We start from the raw sequence: 27,118 nt of genomic DNA, 5'->3' as shown, positions 1-27,118 counted from the left end.
TAGACACTTGTTAACCAGGCAGAGAGAAATGGAACATCAACAGTTTCTGAGCATGAGGAGGCTACATCACAAATATTTTATGCTGTTGTGGTGTTGTTTTTTGTTTTAACGTAGCAGACTGCTCTCCCAGCACAGAGTGAATGCGTTTGGAATTGCAGTGTGATTGGTGCAGCAAAACCAGAAAAACAACAATGAAATGAGAGTTTGTCACACAAGTGAATTACACTGATTCTGTATAGTGTTCTCATCCCAAAGCACTTGAAAAGTTTGTTTATAAATGGATTACTTCCCTGTGGATCAAATGCAGCCACCTCTAGCTGAAATGCAGTTGTCATCATTGGACATTCAGTGCTTGGGATCTTGAGAAAGATATGCTTTCTTATGCATCTGGTTTCATCTGCTTATAATGAATTGAGAATGTTGCAGCACATCATTCAGATTCGCAGACTGGAAAGGACATTTGTTAGTGCTAGAGGTCCTAAAGTCACCACATTTTCCAAGACACAATTCAGGGAAGTTGTGCCAATATGGAATTGTAAGTACTGACAGCCAATGTCACATAAACTCTGTTCAGTGAATCCTGAGGACTGGGCAGTGTTGCTTATGTGTCTGGAAGATCACAGCCACAGTTGTCAGGGTGGCAGGTCATGTTATTCTGAGTTTTTTTGTGTCTGGACTGTGATGACACTCTTGAGGATGACAGGGGATTGAAAGACTGCAAAATGGAAATGATTTTCTTTCTTCGTCAAGCAAAATGTCAGTAGCTGACTTACTTGCTTCATGGCTTCCACCTTGATACAACAGGTCTAAAACCAGATCACAGCCATGCTTTTTCTGAGTAGTAACCAATTTGGTTTGGCACTGTTTCCATTGATCGGGAATAACGGAACTAGAGTTGTAGAGCTAAATCTGTATTTTACTGAAGACATCTTACACTTATTCCTGCTCCATTGTTAGACCTGTTTACCTTAGCAGGTATGGGATGTGTAGTAGTAATAAGCTTAATGTACCCTGCCACCTGTTTAGTTGTACTACCTTTTAGTAAGCTTATCTCAGGGAAGTAGAATTAAAACTCAAGAAAGCCTACATCATTCTTCCTAGCCAGGATACACCGTTCGTATTTCACCTGAAGTCAGCAACAAGGCTGAGAATATTCCCAGTGACAGGCTCATACTTTCCACTGGGTCTTATCACCATCATAAGCAAACATTTTAAGCAAATCATCACTTAGAAAATGTAGCTCTGGACTTTGCATCATTGCATTCTCATCAAATGCTCTAGGGATTAAGCTTGAACCCGCCAAATCCCTCCCAATCTGCAAATCGTAAATTCATAACTGAACAACAAATGAAAAATTGCTTGTTTTCCCGAGGAGAGGGGGCTTTGCCAGCCCAGTTTGGCAACCACAGTAAGTGGGTCATGGTCAGTTTTCTAACACAAGCTTCTCGTAAAAAAAGAAAAGGACAGGAAAGTTTTTTCCATCCATGGACAAATGCCAGGCCGTTTCTTTCTATCTGAATGCATTGACACACAGCTTTTGTTAGCGTGCGTTGCACAAAAGCTGCCCACTGCCCACCTCCACTTTTCACCATATAGCTACAAGAGGATTAGGCTAGTTGTCTTCCGGGAACAACTCGGTCTAATGCATAGTGTTAGGATACCTCAGGGCTGCATCCTCTGTAACAACCTCCTTTGGTATCGGGAATTGCTATGCTTTGTAGTCCAAGACTACTGCCCTGGGGCTGGCAGGTCAGACAGCTTGGTTACAGGCACACAGAGCTCTCATTCCAACGAGTCTTTGCGCCCACCACTTCTGCACCCAGTCCAGCTCCTCTGTAATCTTGCTGTACAGCTTGCTGTGATAATGTCTCTCCCCAGCTTTTTATAGCTGTTGTGAGAAGTGGACATTTCTGTCTGTCTGTCCCACCTCGGAAGTCTTTTAATGTGTTATTCTATATTATTATTTTTTTCTGCTGATCTAAACATCATCTGATCTGTGTAAATGCTGAGAACTTGGTACATCATCAAACATCTGCTATATTTTTGGAGAAATGTCTCAAGTTTGGCGAAGGGATCCAAATCACCAGAAATTGTGATTCTCGGTTTGCACAAAATGCGAGCTCTGTTTTTCGAGGGCTTCTGCCAGACCCTGCTGACACATGAAGCGTAAGAAAATATTTGGCATCAGCCACTTCCCCAGAGATTTTTCCTCTTGTAGGTAGTGGAAAATGATCCCTCTGTACACATGTATTCAATTCTTTTACATCTATTCATAAGCAAAGGTTTCTTCTCTTTTTTTAGCATACCCATTCTGATGGTTCCTCTGTGCAGTTTATGGTAATGAATATATTCACCTCCTTTTTTAGCCTCTGCTACAGGGCATGGGGAACCATGCCAGCATTGTAGATTGTGGAGCAGCCTTCAAACTCTTTTTTCAATGACTTGATCCCCCAGCTTTCCAAAGAGAAGGCCCTCTTGAGAAGGCTAAAGAATGGCTTCTACTTCTCTTAGATTATGATTTTTGAGCCTATTGTTTACCTGTCTGGCTGTGTTTCTAACCTCTTCACAGGAATATACCCACCACTATTAGAGCTCTGTGGCACAGCTGATGGTGGCACTGCTGCTGGCAGTACACAGGCTTCTGCACCAGTGCTCACCTTCAGGCCAGGAAATGTCATGTTCGCTTTATTGAGCACAGTCTTGGGAGCCTTTCACAGCACAGACACCTACACTTTGCAGGCAGCCAGTACCAGAACAAGAGGACACAGTCTCAGGCTGCACCACGGGAGGTTTAGGTTGGATGTTAGGAAGAAGTTCTATGCAGAGAGAGTGATTGCCCATTGGAATGGGCTGCCCAGGGAGGTGGTGGAGTCACCATCATTGGAGGTGTTCAGGAGGAGACTTGATGGGGTGCTTGGTTGCATGGTTTAGTTGATTAGGTGGGTTGGATTGGTTGATGGGTTGGACGCGATGATCTTGAAGGTCTCTTCCAGCCTGGTTTATTCTATGTATTCTACTGTCCTTCAAGGCATGCATCTCCTGTCGACATTCTCCAAAGGATGTCCAGATCCTGCCTCTTTAGATACTTTATCCAACTGCAAGCTCAACAGCCCCTGTTACTGAGAGGAAACTCAAGGTTTCACTGAAATCAGTTCTAGGGATAAGGGCCTGCCATGAAGCATGGTTGCTTCCATGATGCAGGGTTCCTCTTTCCTTCCAAGGGAGGTTTAGGGCCTGGCCTATCTGCCGTTACCTAGGAAGCTCCACAAATCAGACTTACAAAGCAAGCCAAATGCAAACAGCATTTAAAGCTCCACAGCCCCTTGCTAATGGGACTATGCTGTGTCAAATCTCAATAGCTCACACTTAACAGCCATGTCATCGTGGAATATGGGCACACAACTGCTGCTAAGAGAGAGGCGGTGAGGAAAAATAATAAAAAAAAGATAAAATGCAAGAAGCTTAGGAGGCCCCTGGTTTCCTTAATGGAATTAGTCCTTCCTTTATGAATTCCAGGGTTAGATGTTGTAAATGTGATTCGCATACTCCCTCCCCTCACCAAAGCAGAAAGATCTGCTAGACACGTTTGGAGTGGACTGGGGGAAGATATGACGTGCCTGAAGAGCCTGCAAGGCTAAACGGAGTAGATGGGGGGAGAGCTCTGCAGCCCTTGATCTCTGTAAGATTTAATGCTTTTGCCTCTTGCAAAGATTTTTTTTTTTTTCCTGAAAAATTGCTAGCTTCTAGCAATTAAAAAAAAAAATATTGGCCAGGGCAGTAAACAAAATCTTTGAAGAGGGAAGGAAGCCAAGAGAAAGTCAGGCCCATTAGTCACGCAGCTGTATTTCCTGTCACAAAGGACCCCAGTTGAGTAATCACTCAAAATATGTTTGTTATTTTTTCCTATTTTCTTTCAACTTTCAGCCTGCCAATATCTACTGTAAGGAAAAAAAAAAAATTAAAGCAAGAAAAAGTCTTTTAGCCTTAGAGGGGGAAACAATGTATGATCAGACGTTGATTTACATTATTTTCCTTTTCAGTTTCACAGCCTAAAAACACTTCAGTCATGTGAGAGGAATGTTGGTAGTGCAGAGTGGATCTGAGATGGTCCCAGTGTTTCCAGGGCATATAATTTCAGCAGGAGTGTGGGTGTCAAAGTTCCTAGGCTATACTTCCAGCTGCTATCATTAATTCACTGTGCAACCTTGATCAAGTCATGTATTAATTAATCTGTAATTTGTTATGAAAAGTAAAGGTGATAATAGCTTCTGCTTAATTGTTTTGTCAGACATCATTAATGGTGCTTAGAAGTAATGTTGGATGTTCTAATGAAAGCTCCATAGAAGTATTTGTCTAAAGGAAAATACAACCAAGGCTGGAAATTAACTTGTAATTTAAAGCAGAACATTCTTATTAATAGATTTTAAAGGAACTTATGTAAAAGAGGTGAAAGTAGGAGCAAGTTTATAAAGTAGAAGAAGGAAAATGTTGCTGACATTCTCTCTTGAGGCACTCAAAGGAATTAAAATACAGCAAACCTGTCCTAGGGAATAAACCCCTTTGTAGCATTGGAAGAGACTGTGTGACTGGTTGACTATACCACCTCCTGCTTATAGATCTTGGATCACAGGATGTTAGGAGTTGGAAGGGACCTTTGGAGATCATCAAGTCTGACCCCCTTGCCAGGGGAGGACCACATAATCTAGTGCAGGTTGCACAGGAATGCATTCAGAAAGGTCTTGAAAGTCTCTAGAGAAGGAGACTCCACAACCTCTCTGGGGAGCCTGTTCCAGTGCTCTGTGACCCATACATTAAGGAAGTTCTTCCTCATGTTGAGGTGGAACTTTAGTGCTGTAGTTTATATCCATTGTCCCAGGGCACAAGTGAGAAGAGGCTGTCACTTTCTTCTTGACACCCAGCCCTCATATATTTATATACATTTATTAGATCCCCTCTCAGTCTTCTTCTCTCCAGACTAAACAGCCCCAGGTCTCTCAGACTTTCCTCATAAGGCAGTGCTCCAGTCCCTTAATCATCCTTGTAGCCCTCCATTGGACTCTCTCAAGTGGATCCCTGTCCCAATTGAACTATGGAGCCGAGAACTGGATGGAGTATTCTAGGTGGGGCCTCACTAGGGCAGACTAGAGGCAGATCTGCTGGACACACTCTTCTTAGTGCACCCCAGGATACCATTGGCCTTATAAAATTGGATTATGAAATGCTGGCTCTAGTTGATCTGGCTCAAACTTCAAAAAGAAGCTGTAGATACATGACAAAAGTAAATCTTAAAACCTTGTGATTTTCCAGGTTGCTGCAAAGAAAATACCTCTTTTATCAACAGACACAAGTCCAAAATACAAAACCCCAACTTTTATTTGCTCAAAAGTAATGAGTATGGTGACCAGGACACCTATAAAGAGTGGCCACAAGGGTGCTTCAGGCACATAACAGCTTGTAACTTGGATTCGTGGCTTGGGTGCTTTACTGTATGGCTATGTGAAAATGATTGCAAAGGGATTGCAAATCCCTATTTGGATCACTATCTAAGTAGACAGTAGATTGTGGTTTACACTACGTAATAACATGACTTAAAATAGTACACAAAAAATGAAGCTTACATTTGCATGTAAGTGGCTGGTAATGTTATATAATTCTCTAATTTGCACACATTTGATACCACAGATGTGCAGTGTTTTCAAACCGCAGCTTATGAGCAGATGTGATTTACAGAGCAATGTAAATCACAGCTTCCTAAAGCCAGTTAAGGGGTGTAAACTCAAACAAATATGAAATTCACCCAAATTTGGTTTAAGTGACTTTGGAAAGCTGTTTGCATATACTTTTTTAAGCAATTCAGAATTATTGGCTTTGCATGTTTACACTGAATGGAAAAGTCAGCATGACTCGAATGTGAAGAATTCTACTCCGGCTTATGGTTATGAATTTGGAGTTTGTCCTTTGTCTTCCCAAATGGCAGGCATGGCGAGCTGTGCTTCACGGGCACACAAGTCCCTGGTTTGTGGTCAGTGCTAGCACTGGGTCAGAGCTACTGGTATCTGCTGGTCATCACACCAGATGACTTTCACTGCTGCACGTCCCAGTCTACTGGATCCCTACGTCATAGGATATGCTGTGCGATAATGATACTTTTAGGTCCCTCAAACTAGCTCTGCCATGATGTGGGATTATAAAGGCCATTTCTAATGATTGTTGATAAGTACATAGTTATGGAATCATACACACTGGTATGTGTGAATCAACAGAAATTATTTGTTTATAAGACCAACATAACCTTTGCACATTTCCTGTTGTGCGTAGCACAGTACGTGGTAATATTTCCAATACTGGTGTTGGAGGGGCGTATTAGTATAAATCACACCATTACAGAATTAACCAGGTTAGAAAAGACCTTTGAGATCATCAAGTCCGACCTATCAACCAACACTAATCAACTAAACCATGGCACCAAGCAGCCTGTCCAGTCTCCTCCTAAACACCTCCAGGGATGGTGACTCCACCACCTCCCTGGGCAGCCCGTTCCAATGGCAAATCACTCTTTCTGTGAAGAACTTCATCCTAACATCCAGCCTAAACCTCCCCTGGTGCAGCTTGAGTCTGTGTCCTCTTGTTCTGGTGCTGGTTGCCTGGGAGCAGAGACCAAACCCACCTGGCTACAACCTCCCTTCAGGTAGTTGTAGACAGCAACAAGGTCTCCTCTGAGCCTCCACTTCTCCAGGCTAAGCAACCCCAGCTCTCTCAGCCTCTCCTCATAGGGCTTTGTGCTCCAAACCCCTCACCAACTTTGCTGCCCTTCTCTGGACACGTTCCAGCAACTCAACATCTTTCCTAAATTGAGGGGCCCAGAACTGGACACAGGACTCAAGCAGACTGTAAAACAAGTAATAATCATCTACAGAATGAATTATACCTGACCAATATTTGAGTAGCAACAAGTATTTCCCTGTAATACCTATCTGGTTTTCCTAGGAATTAATATGGCTCTATAGCCATGATAGTTCTGTATCTCCTGGTCTCTGAATCTTTGATAAACCTTTTCTCTCCACATAAGTCTGATGCATATTAGTACAATTATCCCTCTGTAGGTGTGCCATTAAGTCCTAAGATGAGTGACTAACCCAGAATAACTTCAGGAGTCAATGACCTCTGCATTCACCTGCTAACTGTGAAGAATTACTCTCTCTTGCACAGATGGGAAGCTGAGTCATAAAGAACTGAAGTTACGTGCCTATAAGCACATAGATGGCAACAGGGTTGGAATCGGAACCCATGGTGTACAAATCCCCAGTCTCTGGCTGGGTGAAGCAAGTTACTCTTTCCTGTCTTAACTGAGTTGATCATATCTGGTAAAATATTTAGCAGTTGTGATGCTCTTAGCAGTGCCATAGTTTTGTGATGTGTGTGAAGGACACTTGCTTATCGATAATTGCTTATCAGAAAGCAAAATTAAATGGGAAACAAGGACGTCATATATTGACACCTGAGCTTACCAGCCCTTCCACTACACTGCTGCATGAATCTGGGCAGTTACCTCACATCTGCATGCTGACATTTTTGTTGTGTAATATAGGGATAATAACACACTTGGAGGTCCAGGCACAAAAATCACCATGCAGTGCTGCTCCACATCTGATTTAACAGATCAGAGATGAGATGAAAGATAAAAGGGAAGGAACAGGGAGCATTTTAAATTTTCCTGTTTAGTTGAATGAAGTTTCTATGATGCAACTCAAAAATCTCACTCTTGAACCAAGAAGATTTTAGTCAGAAGTTTTGTATTGCCAGTGCCAGTTTTGATGCACGGCTGTTGTGCAAGGAAGGATGTGGACTTTGCAGATGTGGATTAGGGGCTCTGCACCCCTTGCTAATCAGCACCGAACCCTGTGTGTCTGTCTCAGATGGTTTTTCTTCCCTCCAAATATGGTATAAGGCTATGGAATTGCACTATACATAACAGACATAGAGCTTCACTTTCAGAGCAAAACTGACTACAAAAGGGTTAACCTGACTAATGGCAACACTTCAGTAAAATTGAGGGAGGTGGAACTTAAGTCCCAAGTCTTAATAAAATGCAGGTGGTTTATTGTTAGGTTAAAAACTCTGTCTTCAGACTTTGGCAAGCATTTAAAAATAGGGAAAAAATGTGCTATTGAAAAAGAAACTTGGAAAGGCAACAACAGGCCAGGCAAGGCATTTACTGAGAGTGCAGCATTCACTGGTTGAGGCCTACCTTAAAAATTCACAGGGGGGAAAACAAAACATAAATATTAGATGAATGACACCTCTCACAACACTCATCTGGTTTCCCAGATATTACACCTGGGATTAACTTCTGACATTCTCCTTCCCACTATCGTGACTTTGCTGTCTTACCAGCTCCCTGCAGATTATTTATACTCTCATTTTTCAACATTTCTGTCTTCTTGTTTCCTACTCTGTCTGGGGACTCGACAGGGTGACAAGCAGCATGAACATTGCAGTCACAGTGCTCAGATAGCTCTGCTAAGCTTGCAGCTGCTTTTCTGTCAGGGATAGGACCTTTTCCTAGGGGAAAAACACACACACACAAACAAACCCAGGATAGGGGGAGGGAACAACCAAAGAAAACCACCTACTTTATAACTAGCTAGTAAAAAGTTGTAAAGAAATCACTAATCACTGTTTGATTCTCTTTCACTTCCCCTCCTTAGCCCAAGGATGCAGTAAATCACAGAGAGCAGTTTTTGGTAAATTGCACTGTTTAGGTCACTTGGAGTTTTAGCTTCAAGTTCCTCATGTATTTGGAGAACAGGGGTAGTCATGACATACTAAAGGGAAGTGGAACACGAAGAACCAGAGAAGTTTAAATGTACTTCTGGTAGTCCAAAGCCTAAGATTACTGCATTGACATCCCCATGGGCATTAATTAATGTCACAAATTGGGGCTGGGTACTTTTGGTATCTGTATAGTGAAAATAGTTAACTAACTGCTATCATTAAAAATTCATCCCACTGCGAGAAACTCAGGCATTGGATTCCCAGGCCTTAGCTTTGGTGGCATAAATCAGCAGTCACTACTAGAGGAGAAGGACAGAAATTTTCCATGGAGTACCTGATAGGATGAGAAGCAAAGGAGGAACTTTGATTTTGATATGTTTCACAACCACAATTTAGAAGGAAACAGAGAAGCAACAGTGATTGTGGTTCATCTCCCAGTCATTTCATTTCTAAATGACAGGGAGCATATGAACAGCACTAAGAAAAAAAGCAAACAAACAACCAAAAACCCAACCTGTATGCAGAAAAGTCAAAGACAGTGAATAAAAATTAAAGTGATGGAGTTGTTGAGCTTATGAGTATATGCCAGCTCTTGTTTACAGGGAGCAGAGAACACAGGATAACTTGAGTAAATACTTCAGAAACACAAGGAATGTAAGTCAAGCCTCTCCATAATTAGAGCAGAAAACCCAAGGAAGTCCAGGCTGTGTATCTTCTGTGCATCACTGCACTGCACCCTTGCTGCAGTTACTTTAGTGGGTCCTCCAAACTGACAGCTGGAATACAGGCATCAGGCAGATGTGGCAGAGATGAAGGAAGAGGGTGAGGTGTTGATCCAACCTCTTCTTCACACAACTGTGAGAATAAACCTTCTTAACGTCATCAGAATAGGTGTATCTTTAAGGACCATCTTGTGAAGATGCTTCACTGCATCTGTGGAACTGCAGACTACAGATTGAGAGGGGCAAAGAATAGAAATCCTCATCAAGAATGTCTCCAAAATCCTTATGTTGGCCTGAAAGTGCTCAGAATGGGGCCCTTGAGAAAAGAAGTCCCTGTCAGCATTTGTTTGCTGCTCCTAATTTTAGATCTTCCCTGGCCTTCTGCTTTCCTCCTTCGCTTTGTAAGACTGCTTTTCATCCCACTCCTACTCTCTTTGCAGCTGCCAGTTCCTGTTACTAATGTCAGCAGTTCTCAATCTTCTCAGACAACCCTGCTGTCCTTTGTGTCTTGCTACGTGAGGGAAACAACCGAATGCTTTCTGTTCCCTCCTGAAAAGTCACTGTGGATCAGGCTGCAGCTAACCTAGGTCAGCCCCTGCTCAGCACAACCCCTGCCCAAATCCAGCATGTCAGAATGCAAAAACTGGCAGTGGCTCTGGTCTTAGCACAGGGAAATAGACAAGATCAAAGTTGGAAGCGTGCTTTCTTTACTCATCAAACTGGCTTTTGTTTTTACTTCACCGCTATTATTATATTTTCTCTTGGAGTCACTGAGAAGTTCTGGAAGGATTAGCAATGAAATATGTACAGCTTGTGTTAACTTTGAAATAATAATGATGTCAGTCATTGTAAAGCTCAAGACAAGTACTTTATACTAGTACTAAGTATTAGCAATAACCACTAGTGTTAGGCCTCATGGTTATCCTTGCAGATACTGTTAACTCTTCTATATCACACAAGAGAGAGATTCTTTCTTTAAGCAAACTCATTGCTTTCTGTGCTGTAAAATTGTCTCGTATTTGACTCAAAGAACCTACTGATAGCCTTCACATACTGTTTCTTATTCATCCATCCTTGCATGATGAAAGTTCCCCTTCCAAATTTCATTTCCCTCCTGTATATTTATTTTAAACTATTGAAATTAAAACATAGATCCTTTGCAGCTTTCTTCTGTACATATGAAATTATATAGAAGCAAAGATCCACATTACAGGAATAACAAATAGGTAACTAACTGTGGAGGGTGGCCCCAAGACTGAAATTGTGTCAATGGCACAGGGAACAGAGAAGATTAATTTCATAATATTGAAGCAGATTGAAACTTTGCTTTTATCCTCCCTATAGCATCTTAGTGTATTTTAAGAATGATGAAGGCTATTTTTAACCTTATTCTCCACTTTTTGTAAGTGGAGTAAAAAATGTCTGTCCTCATTTATTTTTCATTTCTTCTAGCTCAGCCTAAAAGTTTAGAGTGTTGCACCTTTTGCAGTTAACCTGTAGCTTTTTTAATGGAAGGGAAATGCTCAAAGTGCTTACATGCAGAGCAACAGGTCCCAATGGCCTTCATTTCACAATAGGTTAGAAATAGACTTAAAGGGCAGTGGTGCAGATGCCTCCACTCAAGCCAGGGCTCAGAAGGGATAGGTACAAGTGAGTACAATAGTGTTTGCTTTCTCTTTTCCTTGCTTTACTGTGGGATATTCACAAACATTTAATTAAAGCTATTGTATGCATGCTTAACTTGGAGATATCTGTGGTTCCTTGAAACCATTACACAGGAGCACCAAAGAAAATACAAGGGAGTCGCTGAAGGAAAATACAAATGAATTAGAAAAGCATAGCAACCAGAGAATACATTTCCCATAATACAACAGTCAAAGGTCATGAGATCACAGATGCTCAGTTGCTCATGCATATCTTCTATTCTCTCCACTTGCATGCTTGCTCCAGAGAGGGCAAAGATTTAATGAGGATGGGGCTAGCTTTAGCAGTTCTCACCCTTCCTCACACCCTACATCTGAAAGGGCGTTGAAAGCCTCTTTGAAGCTGGAATAGACACACATTGAACTGTCCCAGTGCACATATACAATCTGGAGTTTTCTCATCAGGTACAAAAATACAAGGTGACTGTCCTCTTCTGGCTGCCCTGGATGTGAACAAAGCTGTTGAATCAAAGAAATTGAATTTAGGGGTTGGAAAAATGTTTCTCTATTGCATCTGTCCTTTCATCCTGCAGTAGTGACTCTTCTCAGAGTCTCACAGTTTCTATCAGTCAATTTATTTTCCTACCTCCTTAAGAAGTCCTGCTCTCACAAAACAACACACTATTTACAGGAAGCTTGGCAGGGTCAGAAAGTGTCTGTGAAACCTATCTCTTGTTAAAATACATACAGTACCTGTTCTGATGTAGATACTATTAGAACTCATCGATCTCTGATTCGCTATCAAGGCCTTGAAGGTGATTTCAGAGTCAGATTTCTTAAACTTTGTGAATGTTATCACTTGTCATTAGCAGAGCTAACTTAGTTGCTCTAAGTCCCACTTAATCTATCCAGCTCACTACCCACAGCTTCTGACCTACTTAGTCACTTCCTGTCTTTGATTTTCGCCTTAAAGCCTCTTTTCTGTGTTGCCCTGTGACTGCCATTTGATCTTAATCAAACTTCCCTGGACTTCCATTACTGTCAAGTACAATTCCTCTCACCATAATACCCACCCTTCTGAGTGCAAGAAAACTGATTTACAGCCAACAGTCTGCCTCTTCTCTTATGCTCTAAGTTCATCTTTGCTTTGTTTTTCTTCCTGTATGAGTCACTCCTTCCTCTTCTCTGAGACATAGTGCCACAGTGTCTGTCAGTGGCTGAGAAGCTTCCGTGCATGCCTTTACTGCAGAGGTCTGCTGAGTATTATTGCGTGTGCCCATCTAACATGTGCAGACTCGGAAAAGCTGAACATGAAGAAATCTAGTTGGCCACAGGCTGCTACAGAAAGTCAGCTAGTTTAATATGCTTTTGCCTCTTACCAGAAATGATGACCTACTCTTTTCCCTTATGCCTTTCTTAAGAGCTACTTGTGCAAAACACAGCTGTTTAGTCTAAACCTCCCAAACCTAGCAGATCCCCTGCGAATTCAGGGCACCTGTTAACTATACAGATGCCATAAGGTGGGTATTACCTTAGGGACTTTCTCAGTCCTCCCTGATTCACTCCTAGTACAGCAACACACCTTTAAAACAGAGTTCTTTAACCAGTTTCCTTCTGTGACCCAAATCCAATTTAACTGTGTTAATGCAGTACCATGGTGAATTTTGCCTGCACAGGGGTACTTCTGAGCTAGTGAGGTCAGTTGTTTTTTGAGCTTCTTGACCAGCACAGAGAATTTCAGAGATGTGGCCCTGTGCTCTTTGAATGTCAGACATAAAATATTTTACAGTAATGGCAGCTGTGTGTAGCACATAGGAGAGATTTATTCAGTCTCTCCTTAGACATATGCTCTTTCCCAGGTCCTTTTTTCAATACACCCAGTTCTGTTTCTCCCTCTTCCTCCTGCTTGTGTCCTCATCAGCACTCATACTGTTTTGGGTTTTATTGTTGTTAACATATGGAGGTTATATGATCCATCACTGAGTGCAGCCTTGTCCTCTTAATAAGCAGAAAATACCATACATTTTGAAAGGAGGACTTAGTTACATGCTGTTCTCATTAAGCCTCTGCTTCAACTTATCTCAGCTTAAATTGTATTTTTGAACTACAGTGACTATGTGGCATTGTATGTGAAAACAACCACTTGAGGTCTTTCCAGCGAGGCTTTGAGTGGCCCTGATACTAGGCATGGAGGAGAGACAAGCAGCGCATTGAAGTTGTAGTATCGCTGTGGCTGAGGGCAAGGAGTGAATGGAAACATATCCTCCCTCTGGCACTGCCTGGCTCTGGGTGAGGGGAGAGGAACAAGCTGAGCAGCTCGGGTTCACACACGCAGCAGGAGCTAGTGGCCTCTCAGCTGATGACAGATTAGACTCAGGGCCTGGTTAGTGGGCAGACCATGATTAGACCTCAGCAGCATCTGTCTCTAGCACTAAAGGAATTACTGCTGCAGGCTGTGATTTTCTCAGCAAACTGTAATTATACCAGGAACCTCATTCCTGCCATTTTTCTCAACAACTTAAGTGTAAAAAAAATGTGGGTAAGGGTGCAGGGCAGTAGAAACTGAAAGAAGATGGAAAGAGACACCTGTTTTTTTTGTTCAGCTCATTCCAGTTATTTTCTCTCAGTTTCTTAGATTGTTAGGAATCAGACTGTTTTTTTCCCAAAGGTCAGCACCAAGGTTTAACTCCCTGAAGCTGTCCTGCTATCCACCTGAATTTAATGGACACGTTCTGTCTGTGCCCCAGGGCATCCTGGATGAATGTGGTGGTGCCTCTGCCCTGGCAGTGCCCACTCTCTCCTCCCCTGGGAGCAGTGGTGCAGGGCACCAGACTCACACTATGACTGTTTTCAGGACCTGGGCAGGGTGAGTTTGAACCCTACTCTCAAAGGCTCTGACTAGACTAGGATTTGAGAGTTTGAACTTTAAAAGCGTTAGGTTGTATGTAGTAACTCTCTATTTTAAAATATGTAGAAAAGGCAGCTTAAATTTGAACTCCAAACAACACCTGGTAAGGTTTGCCAAAATAACAATGGCAGGAAAGAGTAGGATTTCTTTGCAAGCTTTCTCTTCCAGGAAAAAAACCAAACTTTTTGTTTGTGCAGTTGTAATTCCACAGAAGCCTGTTTGCCATTGGAGTATTCTTTGCTCAGAATATAAGAAGAAATGATGCTTTTTTCTTCAATTTAAATCTAGTAGAGGAGGAGAAGTACCTAGGAGTAGAGTTTGCCACCTTAACTTTACCATCTGATACTTAAAATGTAGACAAGGTCAAAATTATTCAAACTAATCTATTTGTTCCTTTCTTAACTTTCCTTGGGGGTTTAATGTGACTGTTTAGTATTCTTTGAAGGCAAGAGTGTCTTGTCTATGTTAAACAATTTTACATCAACGCTATACTAATCTAAAAGAAAGCAGAATTGTCACTTATGGACACATCTGTCCTCCATGCCATAGCATGTCTGGCAGCACAGCCAGGGATGAGTGTGTGAGCAGGAACTTGACTCTTGGGGCTGAAAGTGCCAGGAGGTTGTATGTTGGCAAGTAAATCTCCATCTCCAGAGCCAAGTCTTTGCAGATATGGGTGGGAAAGACACACATCTGTAGTTGTCTGGATTTGGCACAAATTGCTGTGGACAAAGAAGAGAGAAAGGAAGAGTTGGAAGTGGAAAGAACTCTTCTTACACATTTCACTTTCTTTTCCATCTGTTTGTGTGATGTTGCTGTGAGCTATTAAACAGCTGCAGTGCTCTGCCCCAGAAGGGACTGTGTTTCAGTAGAGATGGAGGATGATTCCTACAGCTATGTGCTTTGGGAGCCTCTTAGAATGAAAGGGACAAGAGGAATAATGGTTCTCTGATAACTTATGCAAAAGTGCACTTGGGAGTGAAGCACCTGGGGCAGTAGCCAAAGACACCGTTCCAGCTCCTCAGACCTGAAGCCTCTAGTATACAGTGGGTACTGCTGGGTGCTTCTGACTCATCCTTAGCACAGCAGGTGAGTCCCTCCTGTCTCTTGCCTTCCAGGCAAAACCTCTCAAGTCACCCTTTCTGGTTCTGAAATTCAAGGAGAGCAGATTACTCAAGCAAAAGGTGTTTGCAGACAGCAAGACTTTGTAGCTTGGGGAGATAAGGGTAGCAAAGGAGGACCAGGAGGAGGAGGAGTGGGTGTACTGTGACTGCCAAGGAGTGAGCAGAAGAGTATTTTTTTTGCATCCATTCAGACGCTCAGCTATTTCCTGCATTGTTCCTGCAGTCAGCATGCTCCACCTGCTTTTACTTAACCATTTCCTGTTTACAGCTTCCAAAAACTTTTTGGTGAAATCACTGGTCTGCCACAAGATCTGTCTTCACAGCCCCTTTTGGGCAGGCTTCACTAGTTGTTTTTTTCTCTTCTCAGTACACAGACCTTCCCAACTGAGGAGCTGTGTGCAGTGTCTGTATGTGCATGCAGTCAGTAGTCATGTCAGGAAAGTATAGTTGTCTTCATATATCCCTTCTTTTTTTTCCATCTCATAGTGATTGCTGCTTTTTGCAGACTTGAGGAAAGAAGCAAGCAATATTTCCCTTTCTGTAGAACAGCAGGCTCCAGATATTTAGGAGAAAGCCTTTTCCCGTTGTGTCCAAGCATTCGAGAGCTCTTCCACAAAAAAAAGGGGATTTGTTTCCTGAATAGCTTACCCAAGCTTCAAATTATTTTCTAGCTTTGAAAACAGGGAGGCAATTTCTTCTCACCAGTTTCTCAAATGTGAAAGGCAAGGTGTAAGGAGCAAGACAAATCAGCCAAAGAAAAAGAAATCTCTTTCTTCCAGTATAGATAGCTCCCATGAGTCCCCATCTCACACTTAGTCACGTCTTGTAGAAATCACTAGAGATGCATGCATGCTTCAAGCCTTCCCTCCTTAGCCATACTATAGAGAATACTGCAGCCACCACTAAAATCAAATTTATTTGTCACTGCTTTGGGTACTTTTTTTACTTTTTGTATTTCTCTTCTGGAGCAGTGAAAATAGATTGTTCTTCTTGCTCTCTGATTCTCATGCTCTTGCACAGCGCTGCAACGTTGGAGTTGCGGCGAGCACTGCAGGGGGGGAATGTTCCCTTCTTAAGATAAATCATGGAAACATTTCTGTTGGAATCAGGGCTTGCAGAGGTTTGTTGTTTTAGTTTGGGGTTTTTTTTAATAAGAAGAATGACAGGCCAACTTTGAAGTGACACCATCACTTTAAAGGAAAGAGGCTTGTGGTGCAGGTCAGTGTATAGACACTGACATGCTTGTATGTCTGTGTGTATATATATACGCACATACACTAGTGTACATACCAGTTTTACTGCTATAACTGAAGGCTGAAATCACTCTCTAAGAATGCTGGACATGTTGACCCTGTCCCCATCAGACAGATCTGCAAATTCCTTAACTAGCCCTACTGCAAGTTGGTGTAAGCCAGAATGCTTAGTCTGCTGACTTAGGCAAGGAAGGCATAGCAGGCCAGTAAGCCTGCGCCAGCGCTGTTTCTGTGTGGTTCCACACTCACATAGGCTTCTGAATATTCTAAGAATACTAGACACACACACACCCCATGCCCCACCCACACTCCACCCCCACTTTAACTCATAAATATGTAGAGGTAGCACTTCTACATGGGATAGGAGGTATGGTCCGGGCATCGCTTATGTCCAGGCAGCTGCCTGCAGTAGGCATAGCACAACCTGCTTAGGTCAGAGTATCCTTCAAGCTGTCTGAACAGCTCTTTTACTTTCTTTTTAATCAACGAAAGGAAGCAGTTGTTTTCCACAGTGAAGTGTCTTTCAGATTGGCCTGAATATGTAGAATGGTTACTTTGGTTCCCATCCAGCTGAATTTAGTTTATGTCAGGGTACTTCTCATCAGTGGCAGTTCTCAGGGTCAGTCACACCCAGCCAGGCAATAATCTGAGAGAGCCTTCACATCCATTTCATCTTCATTTTGCAGAGCACAGACCTGGAAAGTTCATGATCATGTTGTACCACACAGCTCTTTTTACAGCAGCTCCTTTTCTTCTAATCATCTTTCAGCCCAAGAGGCAGCTACTTCCAAAAAACACTCTCTGGTTCAGGGCCCATTTTTGTTTTCCAGATGTTTCTTTCACCACAATGCTTTCCAGTTACACTGCAAATTTGGGTGCACTTAAGGTATTTTTACCCTCTTCTTCCACTCCCAAAAAAATGGAGGAAAGCTGAACTATGTGAAAATGTAGCAAGAATGAGACCCTCGAGGAAAACAGCAGGGAGGTGTAGAGGACCATGCAGGACTCTTTCCAGGAAATGGGTAGAAGGTTCATCACATGAGTCACTGAAACCTTAGATGACTAAATTCTTGAAGAATAAACTGTCAGGAATATGATACTGGACAGGATAGTTGCAGGGGGAGAAGAAAACTGCTTAAATAGCTCGTTTGGGTTTTTGTTCATGATTCATTCCTGAGGAAATTGCTGCAGCCTGGGCTAGGGCCAGAGGCAGCTTGCAGGCAGTGCCAGCTCTCATGTGCAGAGGCGGTGGGCGAGGCGTGCTGGGGTGCACAGCCCCGCTGCTCCGGGCCCCAGCGCTCCCACCGGAAGAGAGCAGAGGCAATCGAGAGCATGGCATGGCCATCTTACCCAAGTGAATAAAGTAAAACAGGGTCACTAGTGCACACAGGCCATTTGAGTCAATCAGCCTCTTTTTTTGTATACCAGCAGCTCTGAGAGACCAAGAGGAAAGAAGGTATTAAATCTCTACTTCTAAGCTCTTTGTAAAAATTTATATTCCTCTGCCTGCTCCAACTGGTAAACCGAGTTGTACCAATTAAATTAGCCCAGAGCTTTGAATTTGGATTTCAGAGAACATCTTAAGACTTTAAGTGCCAGTAACAACAGCAGCAGTCAGACTCCCTCCACAGCTACCTCCAGGGGAGCTGAACCAGCATTAGCAGCAGCAGGAATTGCTTGCAGTAGTATCTCGGAGTGGAGAAACCCCAGTGTTCCATCACGCTGCTGCCAGTTCCCATTTGGGTGAGTTTGACCCAGAGCATTTAATGTCTCCGCATTCGTTCTGTGTCTCATAATGCTCTTTACGTAATGATCTCTCATTTGGTTCCCATTAAAATCATGGAATTTCTTCTGCAAACCACTGCTTGTAAAAATCAAGCCACCCAGTTTTTCATTAGATAGTAATATGGGAAATAAATAGTCTCTCTGTAGGATGCACACTGTAATTCTGAAACAGAGACTAGAGGGCTTTTTGTCTCCTCTTGGACATAGAAAGTTCAGATCTCAGAAGAATGCGTGTGAAAGATCTAACAGGGTTGCTGAATCAGTCTCCCACAAAAACACAACATGGTTACCTCTCAGTAGCGCTTCCTCAGATACTGTATTGATAAAAAGAGAGTCTACAGTTCTTCATAGTCATGGCAGCAATAATCCTCTTTAAATTGTAGAAATGGGAGGTGCAAGTACCACAGGTTGTCCCAGTGGTGCTACCTCTGTGGCAGTGCAGAACAGCTTCCCGTGTTATATATGCTAGCACTTTGAAGAATTCCGTTTCAAATGTCTCAAACAATGGGGGTTTCACCGCTTCCTGTGGGAGCCTGCTCTGCAGCCTAACTCCTTGCACCATCTGGAGTGTTTTCCTGAGTGTCTGCCCACTTTCAACTTTCTTTTAATTGTGCACCCACTATTTCTTCTTAAAGGTGGCTGGACAGAAGTTTCTGTTGTGTGAAGCTCACGTTATGTGGTGCTTTTTTATGCTTTATGAGGATCAAGAAAACCCTGAAAGACTGATGCCTCCTTGTTTTTTCTTGCTCAGAAATAGTAATAAGTAATTAATAACGTATTACTGCTTTTCTGGCTGTTCATCTCAGTGATTTACAAGGAAGGTTGTACTCCTTTTACAGATGGGAAAAACTGAGGCACAGGGCAGGAAACAACTTGCCCAGAATCATTCAATGAGCCCATGGCAAGACCTGGATTTTTAACCAGGTCTCCACAACAGTGCCTTACTTTTTTTTTTTCACTTTTTTTTTTCTTTCTTTTTTTTTTTCTTTTTTATTTCCCTTTTTTTGCCCTTTTTTTTTTCTTTTTCCCCCCTTTTTTTCTTTTTTTTTTCCTTTTTTTTTACTTTTTTTTTTTTTTTTTTTTTTTTTTTTCGTTGTGTTCCAGTCCAGTTCCCTTTGGCTTTGTTGGAGGAACAAGTTATCCATAAACTTTGTTCAGAATTGTCATATTGTAACTGAGAGGTCAGCCCGTTGAATATTTAACAGTTACTATCTTTCCAATGTGTTGGTTAAGCATCCTAATTAAGCAGTGATAAATAAAACCAACAAAGCATTTTAACAGACTGATTCAGTCCCCAGGGGCTCCGAGCTGAATTTCCTTCAGCTAGTCTGTGCTTTCCCGCTTGCGGGATTGTCCGGATTGAGTGCAGTATATATCAAGCGTGCTCTTATCAGCGCACTGCAGGGAGATTTCCTTCCTCCTCAGTGCCACCATGCTTACTTCACCTGTTGTATTTCCCTGAGCTGTGGTTTTCGGTAAATGCGTTTCTCAGAATCTGGATAGTTGCTGAATTATGAATCTTCCCATTTGGAACAGTAACACCATAATCTGTACAGCACCATGTGCTGGGGAGAGAGCAATACCCAGCCTAGCGCTGAACAGGCTCACGGGGCTATCAGAAGCAGTAGGATCTGAGCAGCACACAACTCTCCATGGGTTGCTAGCAGGCAGGGTGTTTCTCCTACCTGCATTAAAGCTTCTTCTTGTCCAGCCTGTCATTTCCATGAGTATCTTTACTGGGATTAGATCTGCCTGAGTGCATGGTAAGGCAAGTTTTGTTCCTCACCTCCCCCTGGGAATGGCCAGGAAGGGCAGCAACAGCCATATGCTCAGCAGGGATCTTTTAAGTGCCCCACACTGATCAGAAGCTCAACTGACAGCACCCATCATGTGTGAGATGCAGCACTCTGCCTGGATCAAGAAATACAAAATTAGAGTTCTGAGTAGGCCAGGGTCCTATCTGAGGACAGCACACAGATCTTCCTGGCTGCGGGCCACTTTCCAAGTGTGACAGTGAGTAAAGCCCTCACAACCTGAGTTATTCCCCACACAGCTCCTTCAGGCCTCCTTCACTCTGGATAGCGGGCCAGCTGCAAGACCGCTGTCACTGAGCACATTGTCTTTGCTTGCTGAGAAATTATCAGCAGTGTCATGTTTATGCCTTCCAGATATCTGAATAGAGGAAGCTAAGAAGCAACAATAGATTACTTAAAGCAGGGAAATCCCTCTCAAACTTCTCCCAGACTATCTCAAACCGAAGATGATTTGCACACATTACAAATAACTTTGCAATGGCTTCTAGGACCGTGAAAGGGTTACATGTGTTTGCCTCTAATCATTTAGGCCAGTTCCATCAGTTGAATCACTCAGGGAAAATTTTTTTTAAAGACTGAATCAGAGCCTGTATGTAAATCCAAGCAGTTTTATGTAGCATCAGCCACCTTCAGGTAAAGATACAAGTGGGTAATGCTAGTCCATACAAAATCAGTGGGAAATGTCCAATTCCTATTAGTAACTAGCAGATATTCTAGGAAAACGGTGCTAAAAAGCTATGTTAAGCTTTAGAGTTCATGGATACAGATGGGTGGTGTCATTCTTCAGCTAAACTTGGAACTAAACTTCCTATGCAAGCCCTCTTTGCTGGAAAATGGACCTTAATGAAAACCAGAAATAAGCTGTAGTATGCTGTGGTTGAAACCTATAGCCAGCTGCTTTGCAAAATCTGAGACTCGTGAGGCCTGGGATTCCTGAGCAATGCTGTTCAAAAAGCAGTGGTGTTAAACAGGCTTCCAAAATTCCTGTGATCTTTCTAGACATCATGATTTACAGAAACAAACATATTGGGAAATTCATATTTACTGGGTTATCTCAGGCTCAGAAATGTAGCTGGCTAGTATGACAGTACCAAAGTCTTTTACATTGTCTTCAATGCACTGAGAATGACAGTGTTTATAAGCCTAGTACATCATGACTAAGGAATGCCTAAATTCTCCTTGAAGACAGTATTTTCTGTTCCCTTGCTGAGAGAGTGGGCTTTTGGGGCTTTGTTTGTTTGTCTGGTTGGTTTTGATAGGATAAGTATATCTCAAGTTCCCAAAGGCTCACCAGGAGCTGATTCTTTGGAAAGAATTTGCTTACCTACTCCCCTACCTAGCTTTCTACTGAAATGAGTTCTCAGATACATTTGCTGCCACCCCTCTCCCAAAGCTAGACAGAGTATAGACAAGTGCATTGATTTTTCAGGCTTTCCCAGTAAATTCACAGAATTTATTGTACATTTCCTGGGTTGTCAAGCCAGCTCTACATTAAAATTAAGTATAGGTGGGTAGGGATATAATTTTAAACAATGCTGTAGCTGCCTTGCAGTAAATACCAAAGCTGTTTAAACAGCCTTAGAGGTGCTTTTCACAGAATCTCAGAAACATTCAGGTTGGAAAAGACTCTCAGGATCATAAAGTCCAACCAATAACCCTACTTTATAAAGTTCACCCCTAAACCATATCCCCATTGTCAGTATAGCGTAGTTCACTGGAGGGATTCACAGAGGTGTCTTGGCAAATGTGAGGTTTATTGTGCCAGCATCAGAATTACCATGATTGCCAGTATAATTATACCAGGACAGTTAGATGAGCAGCTCTCTTCTAGTGTAGTTTTCATATAGTAACAGGGCTAAAGAGGAGAAGGGGAAATGAGAGACAGCTTCCCATGGCAACCAGTGTAAGCCTTGTGTTTCTTCTACAATATCACCCCTGTAAATAATGTCATGGCCTGTTGCAGTGCAGTGCCTTGATTTTCACCCTTCTCCTTTCAGCTTTATTGACTTTCTCCAAAGCTTTGATACAGAACAATAGGAACCAGCCCAGGTGTGAACTAGCTGTTCTATAGAGGCCTTCAGGCTGCTGAGGATCCCCTGTGCTACATTGGAGCTTGCCTCAGTGGGTCAGCTGTAGAGATCAGAAGAGGAGAAGCATGTTTGAATAGGCCTGGGACACGTTGCACCACAGTTAATAGCAGCAAACGTGAGGACATGACGTGATCTGACAGATGAATGATCAGAACCGTGGATATTTTGGTCCTGATAACTGTGTCTCTTCAGTCTGTGTTCTCATCAGTTTGCAGGCTGATCAGGAAGGCTTCCATTTTATTTTGTAGTATCTCCCTTCACAAACAACAGTCCATTTTCAGCAGAAGGTGTCCAGTCACAGAAATATAATATTCTCGATTTGCATAGACAACTTCATACCAAAGCACTTTCCAGCCTGGCGCTGACATGGGACTAAGACTGGAAGAAGAGCAGCTCACACTGGTTAGTAATAAGGCTCTGCTCTCAGCCTAGGCATTCAGCTCATGAAGTTCAACAAGGGCAAGTGTAGAGTCCTGAACCTGGGGAAGAACAACCCCATACATCAGTACAGGTTAGGAGTCAACCTGCTGGAAAACAGCTCTGTGGAAAGGGACCTGGGAGCGCTGGTGGACAACAACTTCACCATGAGCCAGCAATGTTCCCTGGTGGCCAAGACGACCAACAGCATTCTGGGGTGCATTGTGAAGAATACGTCTAGCAGGTCGAGGGAGGTCCTCTGCCCCTGCTGCTCTGCCCTGGTGAGACCTCACCTGGAGTATTGTGTCTGTTTCTGGGCTCTCCAATACAAGAGGGACAGGGAACTACTGGCAAGAGTCCATCAGAGGGCCAAGAGGATGATTAGGGTACTGGAGCAACTGTCTTACAAGGAGAGGCTGAGACACCTTTCCAGACTTTTAGCCTGGAAAAGAGAAGACTGAGAGATCTTATAAATATGAATAAATAGCTAAAGGCTGGAGGTCATGAGGATAGGGCTGGGCTCTTCTCAGTGGTGGCCAGTGATAGGACAAGGGGCAACAAGTACAAGAACACAGGAGGTTTCACTTGAATTAAGGAGAAATTTCTTACTTTGAGGGTGCTGGACCACTGGAACGGGCTGCCCAGAGAGGTTATGGAGCCTTCTTCAGAGACTTCCAAAACCTGCCTGGATGTGTTCCTGTGCAACCCGATCTAGGCATACCTGCATTAGCAGTGGGGTTGAAGAGGTCCCTTTCAGCCCCTACCATTCTGTGATTCTGTGATGGGTCAGGCTAGTCCCAGGCACAAATACAGGCTGGGTGCAGAATGGGTTGAGAGTAGCTCTGAAGGAAGAGACTTGGGTCTATTGATTGATGAGAAGCTCAACATGAGCCAGCAGTGCACTCATGCAACCCAGGAGGCAGACTGTATCCTAGGCTGCATTGAGAGGAATGTGACCAGCAGGTCAAGAGAGGTGATTCTTCCCCTTTACACTGCTCTTGTGAGAAGCCACCTCAAATACTGTGTCCAGTTCTGGTGTTCCCAACATAAGAAGGACACAGAGCTGTTGGTATGAGTCCAGAGGAGAGCCACAAAGACAATCCAAGGGCTGGAACACCTCTGCTCTGAGGATAGGCTGAGGGAGCTGGGGTTGTTCAGCCTAGAGAAGGGCTTTAGAGCTGCCTTCCATTTCCTGAAGGGATCCTACAGGGAGGCTGGAGAGGGACTTTCAGAAGGGTGTCCAGCAATAGGACAAGAGGGAATGGTTTGAAGCTGAGGGAGAGTAGGTTTAGAGTGGATCTTAGGAAGAAGCTTTTCAGTACGAGGGTGGTGAGACTCTGGAATAGGCTGCCCAGGGAGGTTGTGGATGCCTCCTCCCTGGGGGTGTTCTGTGCCAGGTTGGATGAAGCCTTGAGCTGCTGAGTCAAGTTGTGAGATGTCCCTGCCCATGGCAGGGAGGTTGGAGTAGATGATCTCTAAGGTCCTTTCCAACCTAAGCTATTCTATGATTCTGATTGTTGGAAAGTATATTGGTATAAGCTGTGCTCTGTTTAGGGAGTGTGTTTGAACTGTAGGGAAAGAGCTGTAACAGAGAATGTTAATGTTAGAGAACGCTAATCCTCTTGCACATCCCATTCTCTGTTCACAGGCACTGGCTACCAAAAAACAGTTTTATTGGAAAATCAGGGTGAAACAAAGTCCTCAGCAAGGAGGATATGCTCTGGCCTCTGAAGAGCTCTGTCAAAGGATAGTAGAGGGGCCTGGACTAGTCTAAGGTTTGGCTCCAGAGTTTGAGAGTAGCAATCAGAAGCTTTGCAAGCCAGAGTGAGGAGAGTCTGGATACTGACAATGAGCAGGACAGCCAGGCAGGCAACAGGAAGAGGATTGTTACAAATAAGTAAATTCCATTTTTGTCGAGTCTGTGAAATTAGTTCATACTGAACTGATAACCTTGATTTGTTTTCTGGATTAAGTGGCTTTCCAAGTGATTGCTTACTAGAGGAACTGTGATCTTATTCTGACACATTGGCATTCAGGTGTCTGTCTTTATTGTGTCTTTCAGAGAGAAAGGATCAAATGAATTTAGCCTGGGAAGGCACCAACCCTGCCCTGCAGACCATACAAGTGAGGAGCACAGCCTTGAAAGCCACTTCCCTTGATGCTGCTTTACCCGGCGTTACTGGTGGGACTCTCAGCAATACCTCCAATCTATAGCAAGGACAGCTGAGGCATCCACTAAGAAATTAATGACAACATCAGTTTTCAAAAATCCAGTGAAGCAGATCATGAGCATTGTCTTCTTTGGTCTCTTTAAAGACTAACTTTAAAACAAGTGATTTTTTTTTGTATCTGTAGGGCCATACTTAACTCTGAACTTAGGAAACTTCTCTATTTTGTTCAGGCTACTTCAAGTGATGTAGTAATAAAAGCCTCTGAACAACACACCTGCTGATGAAGAAGCATAAGCCACACGTGCCTTCCTAATTCATCCTGTCACCTCAGTCAAACACAGCAAAGGGCTTGGTGTCCACAGCCCATGACATAATGAAATGTTTGCTTATACTTTTCAAGAGAAATGCAAAAACCCCACTCCTTGGCTTGATTGAGAAGAAACAGTCCAGTGAGGTTTTACTCCTGCAGCTCATTTGAAAATCATCAGAGATGATCTAACAGGGTTGCTAATAACCAGGCTCTGACAGTTCAGAATGGTAGAACAGGTGGCAATCTAAAATGTGGGAAGATTGGTGTACATTACAGCTGCTCAGCTTCCTCTGTCTTCAAAGCACTTTTGTGACTGCAAACCACAGAACTGTTTACTCACATAGAGAATGTATGACTTGCTCAAGGCCACCGAAGGCTTCACTGGCTGCACTGTGATCAGGATCAGGTTGTTGCCAGTTCTCAAGCCCCACATCCCTAAGGGAAAGCCCTGGGTTCAGTTAGTGCCAGCTGCCCAGTTCACAGTCACCATTGGCCTGACAGGCTGGTTCTGTCCTCTGCAGTCACAGAGCAAGCCTCCCTGAGCAGCCGCTTCAAAAGCAGAGGAACCTGTACAGAAGTATAGGAGGCCTGGAGTACTGCTGAAGCAGCTGCAGGTAACTGAGCAGGGAAATCATCTGCAGTGGGGCCAGTTGTGATAGTCAGGTGATCATTTTCTGGCTGCTATTTGCTAGGCAGTCTTTGAGTGATGACAGAGGACCTGGGGAACACATGGCCCTTATTACCAACTACTGCACACTCTTACCATGGCAATGCAAGAGGCTAAAAAGCTGATGGAATGTGGAAGCCAATGTGGCATCACTCCCAGCCACCAAACAGGATGGCATGGAGAATGCTCCTCTGCAACTACCTACTTACATGCCCACTCTTGCGGCTTTGGCTTTCCTTTAGCAAGGAAGTTTCCATCACAACAAGGAAGCTATTCCATTTCAGCAAGCTACTTTTAAAAGCTGGTATGTTTCACCTTGGGGAAGAGCAATTCTGCAGCTTCAGAATTACCAGGTTTGTGCTTTGAAGAGACCTTGGTAAAATTTACTTTTAATTTTGTTTTAACTGAAGTTTAGATTTTTCTTCTTGACAGTGCTGCAGGCCACTCAGTCAAACCCTGCAGCACTTGCTTGCAGCCATTATATCTGAGTATCTTGTAAATATTTGGTAAAGCACTCATACACAGAAGTGTTTTTTGCTTTCACAGTCACGTGTCTAGTTCCAGGACCTTTCAGAAGCACAAAAGGCTGAAGGCAGGGAAAATTCCACTGAGATGTATTTGAGTCTCCAGGGAGCAATTCCTTATTGCTGCCTCTCTCTTTTTTTGAAGCACGTGGGCAGAGAGAGAGGGGCAGCTGGAAGGTAGTGGGGTTTATTATTATAAACATGGAAATGCAAGCAGTGTTTCACTCATTCCTCTATTATTGCAGGACCATTTGCAGTTGGAGAGGGAGATAAGGTTTTTATTACTCTCAGCACTACCTAGGAATTGCCATCCAAGTTCTAAAATGTTTTACAAACATTAATGAATTAAATCTTAATCCCCTGCTCAGCCCCATGAAGCAAGTCCTAAGTACAGTTTAAAGACAGGCTAATGAGACTTAAAAAAAGCTGTGCCTTGCCTGAAGTCACATGGGCAACGTGGCAAGAGGACTTGAGTCTGAATCACAGCTTTCTGGCTTATACAACACAGAACACACATTCTCTCTCAAGGCTTGCTGAATTTCCCTTCCTGGGGTACAGTGAAAGCACACTGGCATCACACCTTGGGATAACCTTTTTTTTTCCTGATTGTAACAGAAAGACCACTCACAGTTGTTGTCTCAGGGAATTAAGATGTTGAAAAAATCAGAAAGGAATATGGGGAGGGAAAGGAAAGCAGTCCCTGCTCTGCCTTGGGCATGTCCTGGCTCCACTGCTGACAGTGGGGTTTGTATGCTATTGGGAACAACCTCAAACATTTTTGCATGTGATTCCCTATAATATTCATGCAGGACTGTGGTAAAAATGCCATAATCAAACAGAGAACTTGGCTGTTATGAAAATTGGATAGATGAGCTGGGAAGTCACTGCTATATTGAATATATGTGATTTTATTAT

At 43.1% G+C, this 27,118-nt stretch overlaps 1 protein-coding gene across 1 annotated transcript in view; it reads left to right on the top strand.

Annotated features, from left to right (window-relative positions):
• Positions 1 to 24,869, top strand: part of RAD51B (RAD51 paralog B) — a 396,338-nt gene extending 371,469 nt beyond the window's left edge. Inside the window, exon 10 of the mRNA XM_009897215.2 lies at positions 24,594 to 24,869. Within this exon, the coding sequence (XP_009895517.2) occupies positions 24,594 to 24,745 (152 nt within the window). The 3' untranslated portion in view covers positions 24,746 to 24,869. The remainder of the gene's footprint in view (positions 1 to 24,593) is intronic.
• The last annotated feature ends 2,249 nt before the right edge of the window (positions 24,870 to 27,118 follow it).

Source organism: Dryobates pubescens, chromosome 5 (assembly GCF_014839835.1).
Source record: "Dryobates pubescens isolate bDryPub1 chromosome 5, bDryPub1.pri, whole genome shotgun sequence".
NCBI lineage: Eukaryota > Metazoa > Chordata > Aves > Piciformes > Picidae > Dryobates > Dryobates pubescens.
This window is presented reverse-complemented; position numbering and strand designations above follow the sequence as displayed.